The sequence below is a fragment of the Siphateles boraxobius genome, unplaced genomic scaffold (assembly GCF_051911475.1).
Source record: "Siphateles boraxobius isolate OS27281-9 unplaced genomic scaffold, OSU_SipBor_1 25, whole genome shotgun sequence".
NCBI lineage: Eukaryota > Metazoa > Chordata > Actinopteri > Cypriniformes > Leuciscidae > Siphateles > Siphateles boraxobius.
The window spans coordinates 8912286-8934238 of record NW_027508866.1 but is presented as its reverse complement, the minus strand read 5'-3'; the positions used below and the strand labels follow the sequence as shown (position 1 = coordinate 8934238).

At 36.4% G+C, this 21953-nt stretch overlaps 1 protein-coding gene and 1 long non-coding RNA gene across 3 annotated transcripts in view; both read right to left on the bottom strand.

Annotated features, from left to right (window-relative positions):
- The window catches only part of opcml (opioid binding protein/cell adhesion molecule-like), a 180840-nt gene extending 166249 nt beyond the window's left edge, over window positions 1–14591 (bottom strand). The window contains exon 1 of the mRNA XM_077242421.1: window positions 14361–14591. Coding sequence (XP_077098536.1) covers window positions 14361–14421 — 61 coding nt within the window. The 5' untranslated portion in view covers window positions 14422–14591. The remainder of the gene's footprint in view (window positions 1–14360) is intronic.
- Window positions 14592–15463: 872 nt separating this feature from the next.
- LOC143749851 (uncharacterized) overlaps window positions 15464–21953 on the bottom strand; it is a 34426-nt gene continuing 27936 nt past the window's right edge. The window contains exon 3 of one of the 2 annotated variants that reach the window (XR_013207078.1): window positions 15464–15522. This is a non-coding gene — a long non-coding RNA (uncharacterized LOC143749851). Of the gene's footprint in view, window positions 15523–19660; window positions 20135–21953 lie in introns of those variants that run through there. The other variant, XR_013207077.1, reaches the window with a different exon arrangement.

Genomic DNA, 21953 nt, shown 5'->3' with positions numbered 1-21953 from the left:
TAGTTCACCCAAAAATGAAAATTCTGTCAGTATTTACTCACCCTCATGTTGTTCCAACCCCGTAAGACCTTCGTTCATCTTTGGAACACGAATTAAGATATTTTTGATGAAATCTGAGAGTTGGATCACTCCTCCATAGGCTTCTTCAGGGATTGAACTTGCCGGCCACGAAAAATTATTAAAGACATCGTTAAAATATTCCAAGTGACTACAGTGGCTCAAACTTAAGTTTATCAAGCGACGTGAATACTTTTTGTGCGCAAAAACAAACAAAAATAACGAATTTATTTCAACTATTCATTTCCTTCCCTGTTGGCCTCTAGTCAGTTAACTTAGTGTAATAGCGTAGAGCTACGTCACATGTAGGCTCACTATTGGCCGACGCTGGTCATGTGGGTGATGCGTGTGACGTACAACAACAGAAGCGTACGCTGTTAAACTAGTGAACTGACTCAAGGCTCACAGAGAAGGAAATGAATAGTTGAAATGAAGTCGTTATTTTAGGGTTTTTTGCGCAAAAAAAGTATTCTCGTCGTTTGATAACCTTAAGATTGAGCCACTGTAGTCACTTGGACTATTTTAACGATGTCTTTAATAACTTTTCGGGGCCTGCAAGTTCAATCCCTGAAGAAGCCGATTGAGGAGTGAGCCAGCTCTCAGATTTAATCAAAAATATCTTAATTCGTGTTCCGAAGATGAACGAAGGTCTTACGGGGTTGGGACAACATGAGGGCGAGTCAATACTGACAGAATTTTCATTTTTGGGTGAACTATCCCTTTAAGACAAAATAGTACCACTTATCAGTTATCAGCCAATAACATGAAAATAAACATTTTAAATAATTTAGTATGAGTGGATCCCTGAACAAAATGCAAGGTAAAATAAATTAGGCCCATTCAATATGGCATATTGGTTTGTGTATAAACTGTATTCTGATAAAATTTTAGATTACAATAAGATACAGTGATTACTGACAGAGATCCAAGCTATAAGTCAGGTCAGATGAGACCCATTCCACTCTCCTGGCAGCAGAAGAATGTGATCACTTTATGTATGGTGCCATCAAGAGTGATGAGAAAAGATAACTTCATTATTTAAATGGCATGAGACATGCAGGCCACCTGGAGTTGAATCGTCCTCATTGACGCCACACAGGGTGGGTAGGTACTGTGTGAATGTGTGCAGTGGTCCATGAGTTAGCCACTCATTAGATGGGTGGTTTGGCAGATAGAGGTATTTGCGTGCACTCTGTCCCGCTGTGTAAATTGAGGATATAATTGGTGCTGGTTGATTCTGTGCACTCTTTCCTGAGAAGCCGTCTTTTCCACTAGCTTACAATCAAGCACCTATACCAATAGTCTGCAATACTTGAGAGCATCTGCTTGAAACAACCACAAAAAGTTGTGAACAAATCAAATTTAGTGCAAGCATTAGGGATCGATGGCTTAGACTGGGGTCTTGCTCAAGGTCACAACCAAGCCCAGCTCTTGAACCCCGCCGCAGGATTTTACCTCAGATGTTTTTCTTTAGACTCTGAGTCTCCACAAAAACAACTTTACAGTTGTCTTGTAAACTGTCAGACCTGAGCTCAGCTATCAAAACACAACATAACGACAGCCTCAGCGTCTTTTCACTGTCAGATTCACAAACATGTTATTTTTCCACAAGATACAAGAGTCAGATTCAGCATGAAAAGGTGGTCTGGGGTACATTTCATGCAAACTCACTTTCTCGTGGCACAAAAAGAGGTTTGATGGCCGAACATATGTCTAAGAATTTGTAGACAGAATGTGTAAAGCCGGGTGCACACTGTGCGATTTATTGTTCCAAATCCTTACGATTGTTGCTTGTCAGACTGTAAGAACATGATCCTCGCTGTAAGCCATGTCACACTGTAAGATCGCATTTGTCATTAATGTCAGACAGTACGACAGTCAAGACGCGTTAAAAATGGATGCACGCAAGAAAACCTGTCCGGAGTTTTACATAATCAATGACACGTTCGGTGACAGTGAGCTGCATTACATGTGGGATTGAAATTGTCGCTACAAAGAAATCTCAAACGTTAATTTTGGTCATGGCATGTCTTGAAAAACGGAGAAGTCACACTGCAGGACTGTGAGTCAAATCTTCTGACACTGCCAAAATTTCGTCGGAAGGGAAATTTTATCGCAACTGTCAGTAATCGGCTGTTGGTGAACATGTCAACAACAATCAAAGACTTCAGATTTTAGCCTAGAATAAGAGGAATCTTTTAGGATTTGCTAAATTTGTCTCAGACGGCCAAATCGCGGCCAAAATCGCAGTGTTAAGAGCCTTAAGATATGTAAAGACGTAGTAGATGTAAGATGTAAATTACCAGTAGCCTACCTAAAGACAAGTTTATGGATATTTCATTTATGTTGAAAACATTTCAAGTACTTTTATACAATTGTGGTACCATGTTGGGTCACCACCTGATGTCCAAAGTAAAATATGGGTGCTAAAGCAAAACCAATACATTACATATATAATATATACAACTTTTTTCATCGCATAACACTCTGCTGTGTGGTCAACAGTTGCTAAATAAAGCTATTTTACAGCATGCATTGTTTTTAGCTACAGAAAAAGAGGTTAAAAGTGAACACAAAGTTGTGTACAAATCAAATTTAGTGCAAGCATTAGGGATCGATGGTTTAGACTGGGGTCTTGCTCAAGGTCACAACCAAGCCCGGGTCTTGAACCGGGGCTTGGTTGCGGGACCAAGCCCACATAGGTGGGAGAAGCAAACATTGGGACAGTTACATAAATTCGCAATATATGGTACTCAAAACAGGGTCTATTTGACTAACATTACAAAAGTTCCCATAACACCAAAGAACGGCGCACATTTAAAATTCCACTTGAATCCTATTCTGAATGCTCTGTGCCTCCCATGCACTCATAGTACATTCTTTGTGAGTCTTTTTTTTTTTCTGTTACATCTAGCTATAGCTCAGTGAAAGAAACAGCTGTGAACATGAAGGCAGAGGTCGGGCAGTCCTTCCTCAAAGCCATTTTGCTTGTTCCAACCAAGTCTTAAGGCAATTTTAGTTCAGTAGAAGGTCTCTTTTTATTTGTCCAGCCTAATGAATCAATGCTTTTCCAAATCATTGGCAGCACGCTAGAGCTGGTGGTGCAGTACCAGTGACCCTAATGTGAGTGGGGCAAGGTCTTCAGTCTGAGGTCTTTGCAGGTATCTGTCCAGCATAATTAATCAAACCATTGACAAAACCCATACAACTATAGGGAAACAACATAATATGTAATTCTAAAGATGAAACATTTAGTTTAAACAACCCAACCTGCATCGAAATCATTTTGGAGTTTTGCAAATGCAGCTGAGCCGTTGAAACCGATAATGTATGGCCTCATTATGTCACAGAAACTCACTTTCCCAATTCACATTAATTAAAAGGAATCTGGATTCAGAGCAAGTAGCGCACCCCAGCTATAGAGGCTGTTCCTTCCCCGAGGGGACGCAACTGACTGACTTGGTGCATGTGTTTCCCTGCTGCTTGAAATGATGAACAAGGCCACATAAATTCGAAAAGTACCGATCACTTTGCACTTAGTCAAATATTGCATATTAAAACGTTTTTACCACATTTCAATGAGCATTCGAGAGAAAGGCAAAATGCAATTCCCTCTGCTTGAGCACCTCTGCCTCGTTACGCATTCACAAGGCATATTGAGCTATGGAAATAATAAAGGAGATCTAAAGACCTTTAGTTGAACACTTTGTGTGTCTAAAATTTTAATTTGAATACAGATTACTTGAACATTTCTTTTCCACATGCTTTATTCCGGCCACATAAAAGAGTAAATATTTTCAAGGTTTGTTAAAGGTGAATGACACTGATATTTATGTTTGTATTAGTTTGCATGGATGCATTTTTTTATTTTTTTTATTGAATGGACATTTATATACATAGAATTTAGTGGATAGAATCAGCTATTATGTAACAGCCGTAGGGCAGACGGGGTCAGGAACTTTGTTGAAGACAGAAGACTAGTATGAGGACTTTTTTTATTTCTTCACCGGCTGATTTAAACACTGTCAGCACTCCAGCGCTGAAGATCAAATCAATGACCTTCCGAGCACTGGGTTCTTCTTCACAGTGATTCTACAGTAGACCCTGATCATGTGACCCTAATAGCTCATTCCCCTCTTAAAACACTCCCTGCAGACATAAGACAGTATGTCGATCAATATAAGTGTGTTTCTATCTGTATTTATGTTTTTCTCTACAGCGGCAGCATTTTTCATGAAGAAAAACGAACAAACATGAAAACAACGTCAGTCAATGATTTACTTATACCATTATTTAGATGAGTACAATCAGTTTGAGAGTTAGGTGAATGTCTGGATGCTCCAAATTTGAGATAAAATCATTCCCTAGTAGGCAGTTACCAAATGAATCGTGTTTGGAGATTGAGAGGTTGGTGGGAAAATTACACTTCAATTTGGAATTGAGGAGCATCCGCCTGTGAGTTAGAGATTCGTACAGTTCCATCACTGCATACAGATGGTGCTAACAAGATCTTAGTCTGATTATCATATGGTGAATTTGGGAGTTTGGGAAATGTTTCATTCTGTACAGCTATAATGTTGTAATGTAAAATTAATCCACATATGCTCTTGATAAGATAGGAGAGAGGAAAGGAAATTGAAAAGGGGGGAAAAATACAGGAAATAGAAAAAGGAAAATGATGAAAGAGAGTGGGATAGAGTAAAGGAAATCAAAACGGAGAAAAGGGATAGGAAAAGGGGAAGGAAAAAGAGAAAACGAAAAACAAAAAATAGGATAAAAAACTAAAAAGGAACAGGAAAAAAATATATTAAATAGAAAATGAAAAACAAAGGTAGAGGAAAAAAGAAAATCAGAAAAAAATAAAACTGGACAAAAGGAATAAAAAAATATCAATAAAATAAAATAAAAATATAGGGAAACCAAACAAAAGCAAATCAAAAAGGAAAGGGAAAATAATCCAAAAGACAAACAAAAGTAGGAAAATGAAAAAGAAAACAGGAAACGAAAAGGAAATTAGGAAAAGGAAAGAAACCCTGAACAATGCTTTGAAATGGGAAGATAACTGTTCATAATTCCTAATACATTACTGTGTTTTAGAAGAAAAACGTGTGAAATTTGGGGGCAACAATGTGACCTACATCCCTTGTGATTCGACTGTGAAATCAAGCAATGAACGAGTTGAATCTTAATTAAGTGTAGGACATTATGAGTAGCATTTTACATGCTGTATTTCATAAACTATAAACAAGACAAAGGAAAACAGCATTATAACAATCCCCTGACAATGCAACAGATGACAGGACTCCATTTGTGCCTCATTATATAGTAATTGTTTAGGGCTAAAATAACCCAAACAAAAAGGAGCCAATGACATTGCCCGGTGGAAGATGTTCCTTTTTAGAACGATGACATCAAATGTTGCGCACATTGCCCTGGAAAAATATCTTTCCTCCAATCATAACGGCCTTTTGTGTAGTCTCTCTGACAGAATCCCCAAGAGCCATGAAACACTAAATGCAAACCGACAGCTGTAGGAATAAAGGATCAGCTGCACTCACTGATTGGGCAAAAACTGACCTCTCTTTTTCATTTATTCATTTAAAAATGCATGTAATTGCAAGACTATAGAAAACATGCTTATGCACTTAATGACAGCAACAGAAACAAACGTTTTGGTTGAAAGAGGCATGATCTAGAGATTGCCCAAGTGCACTGGTTTTAAACAGGACCAAACAAATAGCCTCAGCATCAATTCTTAACATATAATAAGTAAAATATAATCTGTATCAATTCTACATAGAGGGCAACTGACAAACAAGGTGAATATAAGCAGATAAAAAGAGAAGAAAAAAATTTATTTGTATCAATTGTTTGTAGCCTACCATTTTTAATTAGAACATTTTATAGATATGTTAAAGGGGTGGTTAAAGAATGATTTCACTTTTCTAACTTTAGCTAGTGTGTAATGTTGCTGTTTGAGCATAAACAACATCTGCAAAGTTACAATGCTCAAAGTTCAAAGCAAAGGGAGATATTTGCTTTGAAAGAAAAGGACTACAACAAACGGCTGGTAGGGACTACAGGACATTCCTCCTGGGTTAGTGACATCAGCAACCCTAAAATGTACATAAACCCCGCCCCCGGGACACGCAGTCCATGTTGAGAAGAGGAAAAGTTGTTGTATAAGAGTACATTTGTGAGTCAGCTCAAACTTTAGTATCCTTCTTTTCACATGCAATAGAAAGTCACTCTGTGTGTATCTCACAACAGTTTATAAATTAACATGACAGAATATCCTAATTGAAGATAGTTAACTCCACATCAGCAACATAAATTCATCAACTAACCATTCAAAGACGTCCTGTTGCATTCTACATGTTGTGACTTCTTCTTGAGTCTCTCCATCTTTGTCTGACTCTGTTTTGACATTAAAGGCAGAACAGTTTCTGTCACTTTAGTGTGTCTGCGTGAGGTAATCACAGCTGCTAACACACAGGAGCTCTTGAAACCCCGCCCTCTGAGGCAGCTCATTTGCATTTAAAGGGCCAGGCACGAAACGGTGCGTTTTTGCAAACCCTCAAAATGTGACAACTTTAACATGCTATATAAAATATATGTGGGGTATTTTGTGATTAAACTGCACACACACACTCTGGGGACATCAGAGATTTATTTTCCATCTTGTGAAAATGCCATTTTACCACCCCTTTAATATAATAATTTAATATTTTCTGTCATTTTTAACTATTAATTAAATCTTAAATCAAAGACTTTGATCTGATGAGCAAATGGTTTTTGTTTTAATTTAATAACATATAACAAAGCTATATATTTTTGTCTTGATATTTGATTAAACTAATCAAATATCAAAGGCTACTTTCCCACTGTCAATCCAAAACCGATTAGTTGAGTTTCTGATTGGCATCTGATCTAAAATGATTGACTGTCCACATCGTATATAGCAACTGTTCAGACTCGATTTGTGTGTCCCATACCCCTCTTTCATTTTCTGGCATATGGTAATGACGTTGCATTGGTAGGTATACACCAAAAAACAACAACATCAACATGGAGGGATTTGCAATGCAGATGTTGTCTTGTTTACAACATGTCAATGTGTATAGCCCGTGTGCTGGACTACTGCGTCTTATGAGGCAGTGGCAGAAACGTAGGAGGCTGGTATGTGTGGCTTTATTTCAATGCTGTCATCTCCTAACAACATTTGACGTTTAGATTGTATGTGCTGTGAGAAAGTTACATAAACCACACAAAATCTGATGAGAGCAGTTCAGACTGAGGGTGCATTCACATTTGTAGTTTGGTTCGCTTGGTTCCGGACCAAAAAAAATAATTTAGTCCTGATCCGCTTATCATTCAGATTGGCATTTTTTATCACCGAACCCATCCGAACTTAAAGTCATAGGGATATGTTCACAACCCGATCAGTCGGCATTTATGACATACTGCCTATTTTGAGACAGAACATCCAAAACAATGCTGTGTGCAACATCGAGACTCATCTTCCTGTTTTTGGTTCTTTTACATGTCTTTGCTCCATGTTGCGTTCATATTTCATCCGAACCGCACCAGAGTTCGTTTGGGAGCGGACCGAGACCCATCTTTTCAGCGGTCTCGGTCCGCTTCTATGGTGCGCATCAGGGTTCGGATGACAGCGTTCACACTTATTCAAATAAACCACACGAACAGAGCAATCACACAATGGTTCGTATTAATCAAACCAAACATGCCAAGTGTGAACACACCCTGAAATAGATTTCCAGAAATGCTATTTGAGTAGGATTTCAAACCACATGTGAATGTAGCCCGAAAGTAAAGATCGCATTTCATATGTTGCTTCACTTCCATTCACAAATCCTCTTCCATGGCCTCATGGGATAGTAAAGTGTCCAATACACACTGTACCGGAAGTAGTATGCGTTTATGTGTTCTATACAGTTTTATGAACACTATGAATTTGGACATCTGAACGACCATCTGAAGCTTTTTGTTAACATATGGAAAAGCTGCAACTGACGGATGCCTGAGGGCTACATGTGTGGACAGCTTGTAAGCATTAACCAGACCTACACATTAATTCAACATCAAATTCAACAACCCTCAATATGAGAATAAATTGATGGTGGCAAAAAACATATTGAATTTTATTGAAATATGCCAAGAGAAATAAACACAATAACAAGGTGACTTTAATGGCGTTTTTGTCCATGGAACAATTTTAATCAGCATGTCTATATTATTGTGGTTTAATACAATTTTTAATAGGACTTTTTGCACGGCCTTTTTCGGATGAAATACCAGTTGATAGAAATGGCAAAGTATTTGCAGGCCACATGCAAGTATTTAATCTGGCAACCGCTGGTTTCTTCATTCCAGTGCCAGTGAACTAACATCTCTTGCCGTCCTTGAGTTCTGACCTATGTAGCAGATGTTTTCAAATGTAAACTTTCACAACAAAAATCATTTTGTTAATCAATAGTTATTTGTTTCTTGTTTTGTTAGATTTATGATTAAATAAATAAAAAACTGAAAGAAAGACAAATAAAATTAAACATGCAGACACTCTCTGAAATAAAGCTGATACAATTATGCTCTTTAAAATTACCTTGTTTAAAAAAAAATGATAAGAAAATAAGAAATACTTTTTGCAGTGAACAGCTAATGTTTATTTTGTTCAACAGTATGCATTTCTCTGTATTAGTTGCATTTGTCTATTATTCAGGAGTATATACATTCATATTAATAACTAGACATGATTCAGGAGCATTAACCAAATTGGATTCATGAGTATTAACCAAACATGAAAAATAATTAGCAACAATAATGTCTTAAAGACTACAGTGTTAACATGTATACCACTATACTTCCTTCTGTTGAATTGGCATATCTCCATGGAGCTAAACTTGTTAAAAATCTGGAAAGGCAGACGGCCACACACTGGGTGCATTATCTGCAAACAATTCTTCAAAATAGCTTTAACCTCCACAAGAGCAGAAACTGTCCAGCCCAAGCTGTGGCCTACTGAGTAGATTGGGCACCAAATGACCAAAGCTCAACAAACCATGCCACTCTTGAAGGGCACAGGGCTCTCGTGATGGCATATGGACACCAGGCTCTGCGGCAAGCCAGCCTGCCTCGCCTGCATCCCCCTCCCCTCCAGGCCTGGACTGTGCAAGGATGAGTGAACAAATGTGTATCTGTCTATAGTAGGTATGAGGCTGGGGCAATGTTATTAGCTTGTTTTGTTTTTTGCTGAGCTTTTCAAATTGCCACTTATATACACATAAAACATACATGCACATGCTGAGTTGAGTCAGAGAAAAGGAAGGAATGCATCTGTCATGAGGCACTCACCACCTCTGGCAAGGTCAAACAAACATTATTTTAAATGACAGCCCAGTTGAACAGGGGCATTAGATAACACTCTCAGAGAATACCAACTACCCCAAAGGATGTCCTCGCATGATAGACCCAGCATGTTTGGAGCACATACAATAGAACATTTTTAAAAAAATAAAAAATAAACAAATCATTTGTAAAAGTAGGCTTAGAGTTAAAATGCTTCACAGTTATCAAAACAAAAATGTGTTCCTAACACAGCTTTGAATACTAAACCTAAACTACCGAAGTAAACTTGTCCTCTAGTGTTTTATTTTTAACATAATTCTTCATATTTTAGCTGTGGAAACAGTTCACTGATTATGATCAATATATATTGATATAGCCTTTAAAATCAAGCTCATAGTTACAGTAAGCAATACTTCATATATTAGAGCTATTTACTGCAGTGGGAAACACTCAGTCTGAATTTACATATGTTACATGTAATAAAATCTGCAAAATATAGTCTGCTGCAAACATGTGATTTCAAAAGCATCTCTTATGATTTTGCTGCAGTCGATTTTCTATTATCGACTAATCAATTGTGTGATTTATAGCATTTACTATTCTATCAACTGTGGTAACCAGGATCTGCTTTCATCATGTTAAACCACACTCTCAAATATATGACGTTACTAACTATATCTATTGTCGCATCTGCTTATTTTTTTCAAAACCATTCATCGTAGGTTCAAGGTCATGAAGGGGTCAACTGGCTACTTTAACAGCAAATGCGTTTAAATAATATAATGATTTTAGAAATATATTACTAGGGGACCTCCATCCTCTTTTGCCCTCCTGGTTCTTGGATCGTGCACACTTCAAGAAAAGTGAAGCCAAAACTTTTCGATCACCCCCCATTGTGGCTGGCTGAACAGGTCATAGGTCATAGGTCATATACCCCGCCCTCTCCATGCAATCAAATGGGATGCAAGCCAAACTAAAAAATCCAATTACACTTACAAAAAATTTTTTTTTTAAATTGGTCTGTCATTTTAGGTATAGTTCTTATCACGTTGACGTATGTTCAAGTGTATGTTTTTCCAACAACTTTGGTTTTATTTAGTTACTTGATGTTATAAAAAAGGGATGTAACATCATGATTGACAGCTTTGCTTGCGATTGAGTCTAGACTGCAGGACCTTCATACCGCGGCTCCACCTTAGTATCATTACGCAGACTCATGCTCCAAATGACTTAATCGGCAACGACCGTTTTCTAGGATATTTTGGCTTCATTTTTGAACAGTGGAAAGAAGAGAAGACATCATCTATTTTTTACAGTCTATGGTGTGAGTGGCAATGCTCATTCCAAGTCTTTTATTTCAAGATATCACAGCTTTTAATTGACCGTGCAACCATGATCTCTCACTTACTTTCTTACATTTATTTCACTTGGCTGTCTCTGATTACCAAAAAAAAAAAAAAAAAAAAACCTTGTCGTGACTGGAACAGTAAGAACGCATGTGTCCTTTAGCTGCCAGTTTGATTAATAGATCTATTAATACAGAATCAAAAAATGCAAAAGAGAAGCCCTGCAGCAGCTGCAAAATATTTAGCATAGTGTACAGTGTCATTGAAAAGTCATTTGATCAATCAGTGCCACATACTTTCAACAAAGTTTTGACCACGCATAAGACTCTGAATCTACAGCGGGCAAGCAATCAAACCAAGTGTTAAAAAAGTAGCATGCCAATGGAATCACATTTTATTTGAAGTTCTGATCGAGGTCTTGTCATCTGCGATATCACAGACTTTGATATTGTTGAGAAGCAGTAATCTGCATTTTGTTTACTCCATAAATATATTACCATCAGCCTCCATCAGAATGATTCAGTAAGATGTTTCTGAGTGCCTGAATGATGTTATTTCAAGGCTCATTATGCCTCCAAAGGCTGAATGAGCAAACACAAGTTTCCAGAAGCACTGAGCTGTCAATCATTATGAATTACTTATATTGTTTACAGCTGACAATAAATCTATTGTTTCTGTGGGTGGAACAATCTCACTGGTCTGAAAGTTACAACATGGATGATGTAACACTTTCAAAAATGACACTTTAATGGGGGGCCATTAAAGTTTTATATTGAGACTTTGAAAATGTCATGCTTCAAAAGTGCCAACATTTTCAGGCAGATACTATTTTTCAGATGGTCGAAATTCCGTCTAAATTATTGAGGAATGCATGCTGGTATATAAATATGACTTCAGTCAAAGTTGTAGAATACCACAGACCTGACTAATCATGGTGGAGTGACTTGAACTGATGGCTCAAAGAGGCAGACTAAGCAGACAAATCTAATCTTTCAGACGCAAGGTGTTCTGAAAGCGTGGATTGGGGTGAAAAAAGAAATCTTCTTATGATGTCACTAAAAATGTCTTTCCCCCGTTTTGGCTCTGCGAATGCCATCAAAGTACAGCAAAAGCGATTCGAGAAACATCTGAAGACAGCCATTTCACGACTGGCCAGCTTCAGCGATGACGTCGGTTACTTGTTTATTCTGACAACTTCAGTTCAGCTAATGCTCACAAATCACTGTTATATAACACTTTATTACAGTAAAAAGTCTTTTCAGGTAATACTGTCATATTCAAAAAAATTAAAAAGCAAAAAAAATAATAATACAGACCCCATAGGGTTATGTAACTTTATTCTTGTACACACAGACGTTGAATTAAGCACATAAGGAACTGAATGAAAAGTGTTTCTTTTGCAACATGAAAACATCTGTGGCTGGTTGCATAAACTACTAAGACTAGTCTTAAAAGTTAGTCATCAAATTTCTTTCTTTAAGATTGTTCATAACTTTTCATAACTAAGTCAGTTACATAAAAACGTAGACTGGTCTAATTTGAAACCGAAAAAGAAACGCAAGGCTTTATAAGTACTTTAAGATTTAGATTAGCCCTAACTAACTGCTACAGTAGTTTGTCAGACTAGTTCTTAATACAGTCTTAACATAATGTCTGTTTATGAAACTGGTCCGTGGTCTGTATATTTGGCAAATATTCTCACGATCGGTTAAAGCCAGTTACAGCTGGAGTCGAACACACCCAATAACATCACGACAGTGCTGATTGGCTGATGACACCACAAAAACACACCAAAAACTTCTTCACATCACTAGTGACTATCATGAGCTGTGACATCAAGAGCAGCAGAAAAGAAAGTAAGTCCATTCCATCCTATGCATTAATATGAGCTTTATAAGTGCTAAAAAACAGCCAATATTATAGTATTTGCATGCTAATAAGCAACTAGTTCATAGTGAGAATTGGACCCTAAACTAATGTATTACCATAAATATTATTAAAAATAATTACCGTAACACTTAGGGTTTAGGTTAGTCCAATTCTCACTATTTACTAGTTACTCATTAGCACGCATATTACTGGGATATTGGCTGTTTATTAATACTTATAAAGCACATATTAATGCCTTATTCTGCATAACCATATTCTAAATCCCTTAATCCTACCCAATACCTAAACTTAACAACTACTTAACTAACTATTAATAAGCAGTAATTAGGAGTTTACTGAGGCAAAAGTCATAGTTAATAGTTAACAGTGAGAATTACACCCTAATCTAAAGTGTGACCATAAATAGAATGTAATATATTTAAAAATATATAATTATTATAAATAAATAAATTATATTATAAATAAATTACAAGCATACATTAGCAGTTTACTAAAGGGGTCATGCTAACCTATCAAGAAGTGTTAGTTCAGAATTCAAATTTAAAACTTAAGACTTGATTATTACTTGTAAAATGCTCCAAGTGTATTTTTTTTATTATTATTACATTTATATATATATATATATATATTATTTTTTTTTGGTTCCCGTTGATTATGAAATTAAATCACAGCTCAAGGCCTAACTGTGATCAAACAGGGGCAGCCCTTTGATGGTTGGCCAATACGTTTCAGCAGTTTGCTAATTAAGTCAAAGCAAACAACCACCTGTGATTAAAAGTATCAAACCGATGGCTCCAGTCCTGAAGTATTTACCTCTCTAAACCACTAGCTGAGTCTATTAATTAGGCAACCTCGAAAGAAAAAGGTAATTTATTAAATCATGTGACGCAGCACGTACAGAGTGACCTTTGTGAATGGAGTAGAACGACCCTGACAGGAGGACTTTTTTCTCCTAGTGACTTTATTTGTTAGTTTTTAAATGTTGCAATCACTACAGCAATTCTAAAAGAGGTTACTGCAACGAGAGAAACCTTAATTCTTTCAAAATTGAATATTGATCTGTGTATGCGTTTCTGTGTGAATGCAGAGTCGCAGAGAATTTCAGGTTCAAATTTCAATTGTGACCATGACTCACATACATTTTTTATTCTTTTGTTGCAGTTATACGCTTGAAATGTCCCTAGCTTAAAAGCCCAATATTTTGCCTCAGGTACACCTGTAGAGAACCTAGCTTTGTTCTTACCTTCAATAACACATGGAATCAGACTACAATGACTTTGAAATATAAAGCATAGAAAACATCTGCAATATAAGCTTATCAAAATGTCAAAAGAACACTCCTCGTCCTCTAATATGACTCATGGAAGAGGGTAAACGGTGTCTGCGTGATGTCTTGTGCTTACTCCGTTCAGTTTGTCTCCACTGTCATTCTCGATTAGTCTACCTGAAGTGAGTTTCGACATTCCTCTGGGATGTCCCTCGGCTAAAAAACACCCTTACGCTGCATGCAATCTCTGAAGCATGCCACCTCGAAGGAATTCTGCACACTTCTTGCAACTTTGATCACATTTGAAATGCACCATGCTTAAAGGACACTTGCTGACTTACTGAAACACAACATCCCTTCCCCATATCCCAGTTTAGGTTTAAGCAAATATCATCTCCCAGCTTTAGCATGCATAAAACGGATGATAACAGTACCTGGATACACAAGCAAAGCAATCAGCCACACCATGAAGATAAAGCAGGCAGGATTGCACATTCTTCAAACTGTTCTCTGGATGCAGCAGCTGGTATTTCTTCCTTTCCTTTTTGTTTTTCTGCACAGAAACACAACCACCTGTGTTCTGTTTGCTGTTTCTTTGATCACCGGGTAATTACAGCAGAAAACGGCTTATTTTCACCCTTGGATAGGCATGGAGTGGAGTGGAGGCAATTTAAATCCAGCACAAGTTAAAGCGGCAGAGAGACTGAGCTCCCATTGATTATTTTCATAAGAGGACCGCGCTCAGCAGGCTGGCGGAAGGGAACGCCCCGCCCCCTCCGAGCTCTGATTGGCCAGGACTCTTGGCTGCCTGTCAGCAAGGGGTTCATGCTTTGACTGGACCACTAATGCAAAGCTCTGCAAGATGAGAGAACGAGACGAGCAGCATCTTCAATAAAACTGGCGGCAAGCCTCCTAATATTTGGTCTGTCACCACAAACTGATAGACACGTCTGGAATTGCTCTGTTCCCTTATATAACGTTGCTTCTATTTAAAGATCATGCCTTTCTTATTTGTGTAATTGCCTGCTGTCAACACTGAGTATTGGGTTCATGCCAAGACGCTGAAGTCTCTTCGATGTGATAGTCATCACTACTCTGACAAAACTCTCAAGGTGACCTTGGGCAGCTTCTGTAAATCTCTAGCAGCAAAGATTAACAATGTGCATCTCATCCATCCTAAATGCATCTGAATAAACATAAACAGATCTAATAATTGTTCAATTATGTTGTGGTGTAAAAAAAAAACTCCAAGAACCAGGGTTAATATAATTTCAAATTACATCAATCACAATATAGTAACTCCCTAGATCACCAAAACAAGCTCAACGCCAAACACAATGAAAAACCAATGCGGTCAACTAAAAATTAGTTTAATTAGTCTGTGTTATTTGTTTTAACAGTAAAAATATATTTTTTAAAAAATCAAGATAAATTATCTTGAGTTGAGAATGAATAAACTATTAGGACACGTTTTGATATATTGTATCCTGAATATAAGTGCATTTTGTCTTACTACACGTATTACCTTCTGTGATTCCCAAATTCCTGTCTCCTTGCTGATGTGTCTATTCCTCTTCTCCAGCATTCCCTCAAGACCTGTAAGACAAAGACTTTGATTACTATTCAGCCTGATAAACAGCAGCATGTGTGTGCATTCAGTCACCTGTTGAAGACACAATCTATCTTTACTTTCCAATCCTAAGAACTGAAATGTAATACTGAAATGATCATTGCTGTTGTTACTTACTTGTGTTAGGAATTTGCTTAAATAAAGCACTGTTATCACTTATCCATCTCTCGCGAGTCTGCTATATTCTGACAATTAACTCTCCTATAGGACTACAAGGGGTTTGTGAGAGAATGTTGTGCAGTTGCATTTTTAACTAATATTAACAAAGATTTATAAATACGGTAACACTTTATTTTGATGATAAACTTTACACATTCTACTAACTATAAGTAACTTTGCAACTTCATGCCAACTAACTCTCGGTAGAGTATTAGCAGTGTCTGCTTAATATCTGCAAAACACTATTTTGATGCTCCCCAACAGACCTTCTACTAACTATAAGTAACTTTGTAACTACATGTCAACTACCAGTCATTAGAGTATTAGTAGTGTATGGATAATATCAACTAAGACTATTTTGATGCTGCCCCAACCGACCTTCTGACTACAAGTAACTTTACAACTGTGTCAATCTCTGCAACAGTCTGCTAATACTCTAATGAAAGTTAGTTGAAATGTAGTTGCAAAATGACGTTTAGTTAGTAAAATACCTTAAGTGGACCATCAAAATAGTGTAACAAATGAATTGCTCACTGTTAGTAAATTTTAGTTAATGCTTAACTAGCATTAACTACTAGGACCTTATTGAAATGTAGAGTGTTACTAGCATATCATTAAAAAAACATTTCAGGATCTAATAAAATGATTCAGTTAGATTTAATTGTTTGCATTTAATCGCATGCAAATTATTGCATTTATGCACAAGTAGTTTTGTGCAGAGTAACATAAACTTAAAGTACTTCAAGTATTTAATTTAGGTCACAGAGGTTCAGCTGAAGAAACCAGACATGAAACCCTGCTGTAAAGTAACAGCAAAAAAGAGAGGGGGAATGAAATCAGAGCATCACACTTTTCGTACAGTGGCTTTTTATATACCACAAGCATGTGGACAATCCACAGTGTAACAACTCTGACAACTCAAAGGGTGTCTTGCGTTTAGCGAGCAGTCCAAGATATAACTCAATCATACAGCCTTCACACTCAAATATTTGATACATAATCTAGCCCCATATGGCTAAAGAGGTCATGGCACAAAGTGTGATGAGTGAGTCTATCAATGATTGTTTGACTGCGGCAATAACTATAATTTCAAATACAACAAATGTGGCTCTGCGTGTAAGTTTGGTAATGATCAACATTTTGCAGAGTTGTTATCAGTCTTATACACAACCATGGTGAAAAAAAAAACTTCAGGATAGAATACAATTACAAATTCCATGGAATATGATAATCAAGAACCTTGGTATCATCAGACTGCACCCTAGTACTTTCACAGTACTTTTCCATAAGGGACATCTGACCTCACAAACTACTTTGCAGTAGATTCACTGTGTACTAAGCAGGCTTTTCCACCCGGACGAGATGATTTTGTTACAAATATTTTGCTGTTCTGCTGCAGGGTTTGTGGTTCATAAGTTGAAGAGCTGCAACACTTATGCCTTTGGACAATCTCTTATGCTCACTGCCACTGCACTCCGTTCAAAACAGAAGTGTGATCTCAATTCCAGAGAATGTCATGAATTCCTTGAATATTAATTGCACTCTTACTGGCAAGTTATGAATTAAAAATGAGCAAAAGCAGAGGGTTTAATCGAAATATTACCCAAGCTCTTAACAAGTCTGAATTGCACTGCAAGTACTATCAACCAAACACTAAATCAAATCCAGCAAGGTCACCGAATTGCATATTTTTAATGGTGAAACTGTCGGGCTAATTCAAAATCTGCCCTACCTGTGCAGTGTCCCGAAGAGGCCAACCACGATATAGTGCAGTCACAAGCCAACCCATGACAATAAGTCACACTGGAAATTTGGTCCGTATTTCATAAAGAGTTTATCAAACTGATGTATATCAAAATGTGATGCAAATGCCACCAAACCTTTCCATTCTTTGAGAGAAGAGTGTATTTCTGTGCTTAACAGAGCACCAGCCAAACTGCACAGATAAACTAGATTGTCATTTCAGTGTCCCGTTAGTAGCCCTGATATGAATCATAATTGATGTTCGCGGTACTAACATTTGACAAGGACATATTCTTTGAGAGCTTTAGACAAGACTTTTTGGATGATTAATACTGCTCTACTGATTAATACTACTGCTAGAATCATAATATTGATGACACATAATTAAACTTATGATGAATTTATTTGAGATCAAAAAAATTAGGAACTAATTTGCCCTTCAAATAACTTAAAACACCCTAATGTTTGAACTTCAATAGGCCCAAAAAAATATCCCCACTGCACCGACCCAAATAAAAATTATTTGTTAATATATTATACTGTATATTACACAATTCTTAGCATATTAGTTAGAAAGATGGAAATTAATTAGGAATTTCATGAAAATGTAAGTTACTAAGGGACCCCGAGAGGTTCAAGTAAAAACTTCTTTTTTTTTGACTTCTGAGTGACACATTCTCTCATGTAATGAGAGTCATGTAATCACTTATCTAACTAAAACAGACAATTAAACCCGTCTAGTAACCCCAAACATTTTCATAATACCCCTGACAAGAAAGCCTGAAGATCTCGTTAAAATAGTGTTTGATCTTTGAAAGTCTATGCACTCAATAGCTTTTCTCCAATCCAAGTCAAAATACTGGCGTATCAAAGATGACATGGTTGTTGTTGTTGAATAAATGGCACATAGCCATTACAGACATCTGTGGGATGCGAAGGGTTTGACTTTAAAATCAACTCTGTGTTGACCACACACACACACACACACAGCACTTTACATGCTGTGATCTAGGATAAATAACATCTGTGTGCACAATCCAGCTGCTGTTTTAAATGAACGGATATCAAATATTTTGATAAAATGACTCCACCTTCACTGGAGTAACATTTCATGTACTAACAATTTTTTGTTCTTATTGTTATAGTTATATTACGTTTTTTGTGTTGTGGGTTCATCTTTTTACATTTGTTGATTGTCAAGTTAAGTTTTTCTAAGTTAGTGTGCCAAGTGCAGCCTGGTCTCATTGTTAATACATATTTATTATTTCTTAACTTTCAAAGACACAAAACATACTTTATGTACATTTGGATAGATGCTAAAATTTACAATATGGACGTATCGCCAACATTTACACACATAGCATTATTACGCTCTTACAGCTACAAAACATTCAATATTTACAAATCTTTCATATCAAAGATATCTGTATAATTTCTCTTTTACCATTTTATAGATAAATGTAAGATCCCCTAACCCTACTCCCAAACCTAAACAAACCCATTTTATATGGAATAAAAATAAAACGTAGTGGACAGACAATTTTAGTAATAAATATAGCATTAAAAAGATATTTTGAGCCACTAATCCTATAATTAATGTAACCATTTCTTAAAACTACGTACAGTTATGAAGAAAAACATAGACAAGTGCAATCACAATAATTTATTAGCCTTCAGATAGTTGACTTGACATTTTAAGTGTCCTATAAAACTATATGGCTTACAAAATGAGAGATCATTTTATTGTTGCCTTGGACATGGTGAATTTTCTGGGTGAATGAGGCCTTGACATTTTTAGGACATTTGCTGAGATAACATAAAAAATAAGTTGTGTTGTATTTTTACATTTTCTCAGCAATTCCTTTTTTTAGTGTACTCATTAGTTCAGCAATCTGCCATATCCTGAGGTATCCAGGATGAAACGATACAACTGTGCTGGATATGCTAAAACTGTGCTGATGAAATATCAATATATCACCTCTCATCACAGGGCTCAACAATAGCTTTTGGGCTCGTGCAAAACAATGTCTTGATAAACTTGTATCAATATCTTTTTATTCAAGTGTATATATTTTCATTATCTTGTTTACATTTTTACACTTACATTACATCCATTTTTGAAGAAGCTAGTCAAACTGAAACCAGCATTTCTCAATTCAGAGCAAGGAAGACTATAACACTTTTGGATACCTAACCCTATTTCACAAAGATTGACACTTTTCTATAATGTGCAGTCCCACTGTATAGAAAAGCCACTGCTTTGTTCTGATTTTCTAATAATTCCAAGCAATTTCAAGCACCAATATGATTTGTTGCATTATAAATATATAATTTTTGCTTCTCAGATGCATTTTAGCCTCTTGCCTCTCAAACCTTATATTGCATCAGTTAAATGAGACAATAAACCATTCAAAAGATACCCAAAACACATATTTCCCATCATCCTCTCAGACAACCATGCTGTGAGTTTCGTGCTCAAGTTACAAATTGACCAGCTTCCATGAAGGCAACCTAGCACTGCATTTGTATATTTGTGTGCATGTGTCTGTGTGTACATGGCCATGTGTGCAAGCTCTTCAGGACTTCAGCAATGTGTGTTTGATCTACTGCGTAGTTATTAACTCTGCATTTCAGCAGCAACACAGATGGCACAAGCCTCTCCATCCACATATCACCCTGAAGGAGAAGAAAGAACATATACAAATAAAAAGAGAGTGACAGAAAGACTGTAGTTTGACCAAAAGTTAAAGGGAATAGTACAATCAATAATTGATTTTTTTTTTTTCTCACAAAATATACTCAATGTTCCAAAACCTTATGTTATTTTTATTTTTCTGTTAGGTAATAAATTCATTATAAAAAAGTACAAATTAGACCATGTCAGGGCTGTACAGTGTGAAATATATGTTACACTTGCTACAAAAAAAAAAAAAAAATTAGTCAGCGCGATGAATATATTTACCACAGGAGCAAGCACATGTGTGAGACAGTGCTGCTTGTTTGTTGTGTGCTTGTTTGTTTGTGAGGTTAAGCTTGGGCTGCATGAATAACCAGAATTAAACTCAAATCGTGATTGGCTTATTGCAAATTTAAAATGGCAAAGTTTTAATCAAATTAGCATATGCACAGCATGTTTCATGGTGAAAATTTTGGAAAAAAACACACTCGCCAAACATCTTTCAAAACTTGTAACGAGAAACTTTACAAACCTGCTGTTGTCCAATGAAAGAGAACATTTAATGACATTTTTACTCCAAACTCACTTAATGATATCAGTTGAGTGTTTGAAATCATGTATTGTCAAAATCGTATGTTTATTGTTTGTCTTCATGTTTCAGTCAAAACGTCTTTATCTGCATTTTATTCTGCTACTTTAAGATTTCTTGGAAGGTCTTAATTCATAAAGCCACTCGAAGGCAAGCTGAAAACGCTACAGTACGCAGGGTAGAAGACAAGTGGAGGGCTGTTTTTTTTTAATGGATGTCAATGGAGAAGAGGCTTCATTAATGAAACAGACATTGCATTGCATGTGTGTAATGCAAACTGAAACACAACCTTATTTTGGGTAAAATATGAAAAATTCGACTTCTTTCTAAAAAAAATTTAAGTAAACGAATGCAAATCCATACTTTTTTTCTCCAGTGTAGAGAAGTATACAGATTGTAAACAGAAGTATACAGACTGACAAAATGTAATTTAAGAAATTACCATCCCAGATTTTTATCACAATAATGTATTATTTTATAATTAAACTTTAGACCTTTCTAATAATTTATAGGAAAAGGAAGCAGGAAAAGGAAAACATTTCTTGGAGAGATTTGCATTTTTTTTGTGCCCTGAATAACATTAATTTCATTTGTTACTCAAACAAAACTATTGTATGACTTTGAAAACTTGAAATACAGCCCAAAAGCCATATAGACTACTTTTATCATTTCTTTTTCTTTGACAAGACGCAAGTATATGAACTATAAGCATTTGAGCGTAAAGATCTTTTTTTTTTTAATTCTAAAAAATTACTAGCCGAAAAAAAAAAAAAAGTACTTTCAATCATTTATGCTGTTACACTTTTTGTGTGACTTTTTTGTTCGGCTAGTCTCTTAAAACCAAAATCCTTGATCAAAGAACAAAAGCAAGGTCTTATACCAATCTACGTACATCTGATATACATTTTATAATCAGAAGTGTTGGCATGTTAATGAAATAGTAAAACATTCAAATAGAAGGTTCAATTATTGTCAAACAGATCTGATTAAGATTTAGCATACAATATCTTTGTACTGAAATCACATAGTCTCAACAAGGTCGAATTGAAGGCAAACTCTCGGTCTGTTTTTTTTTTTTATTCTCTCCTGCAGCCTCTTCATGCCGGTTATGCTGCCATTTTGTCATCTGAATGCCCGGGCATAAGCAAAAGTGGCCTAAATTAATTTGGCAAGAGGAAGAGGCAGATGGAACACGTAATTGTAAAGGCACAGTTTTGGCAGCCTAAAAA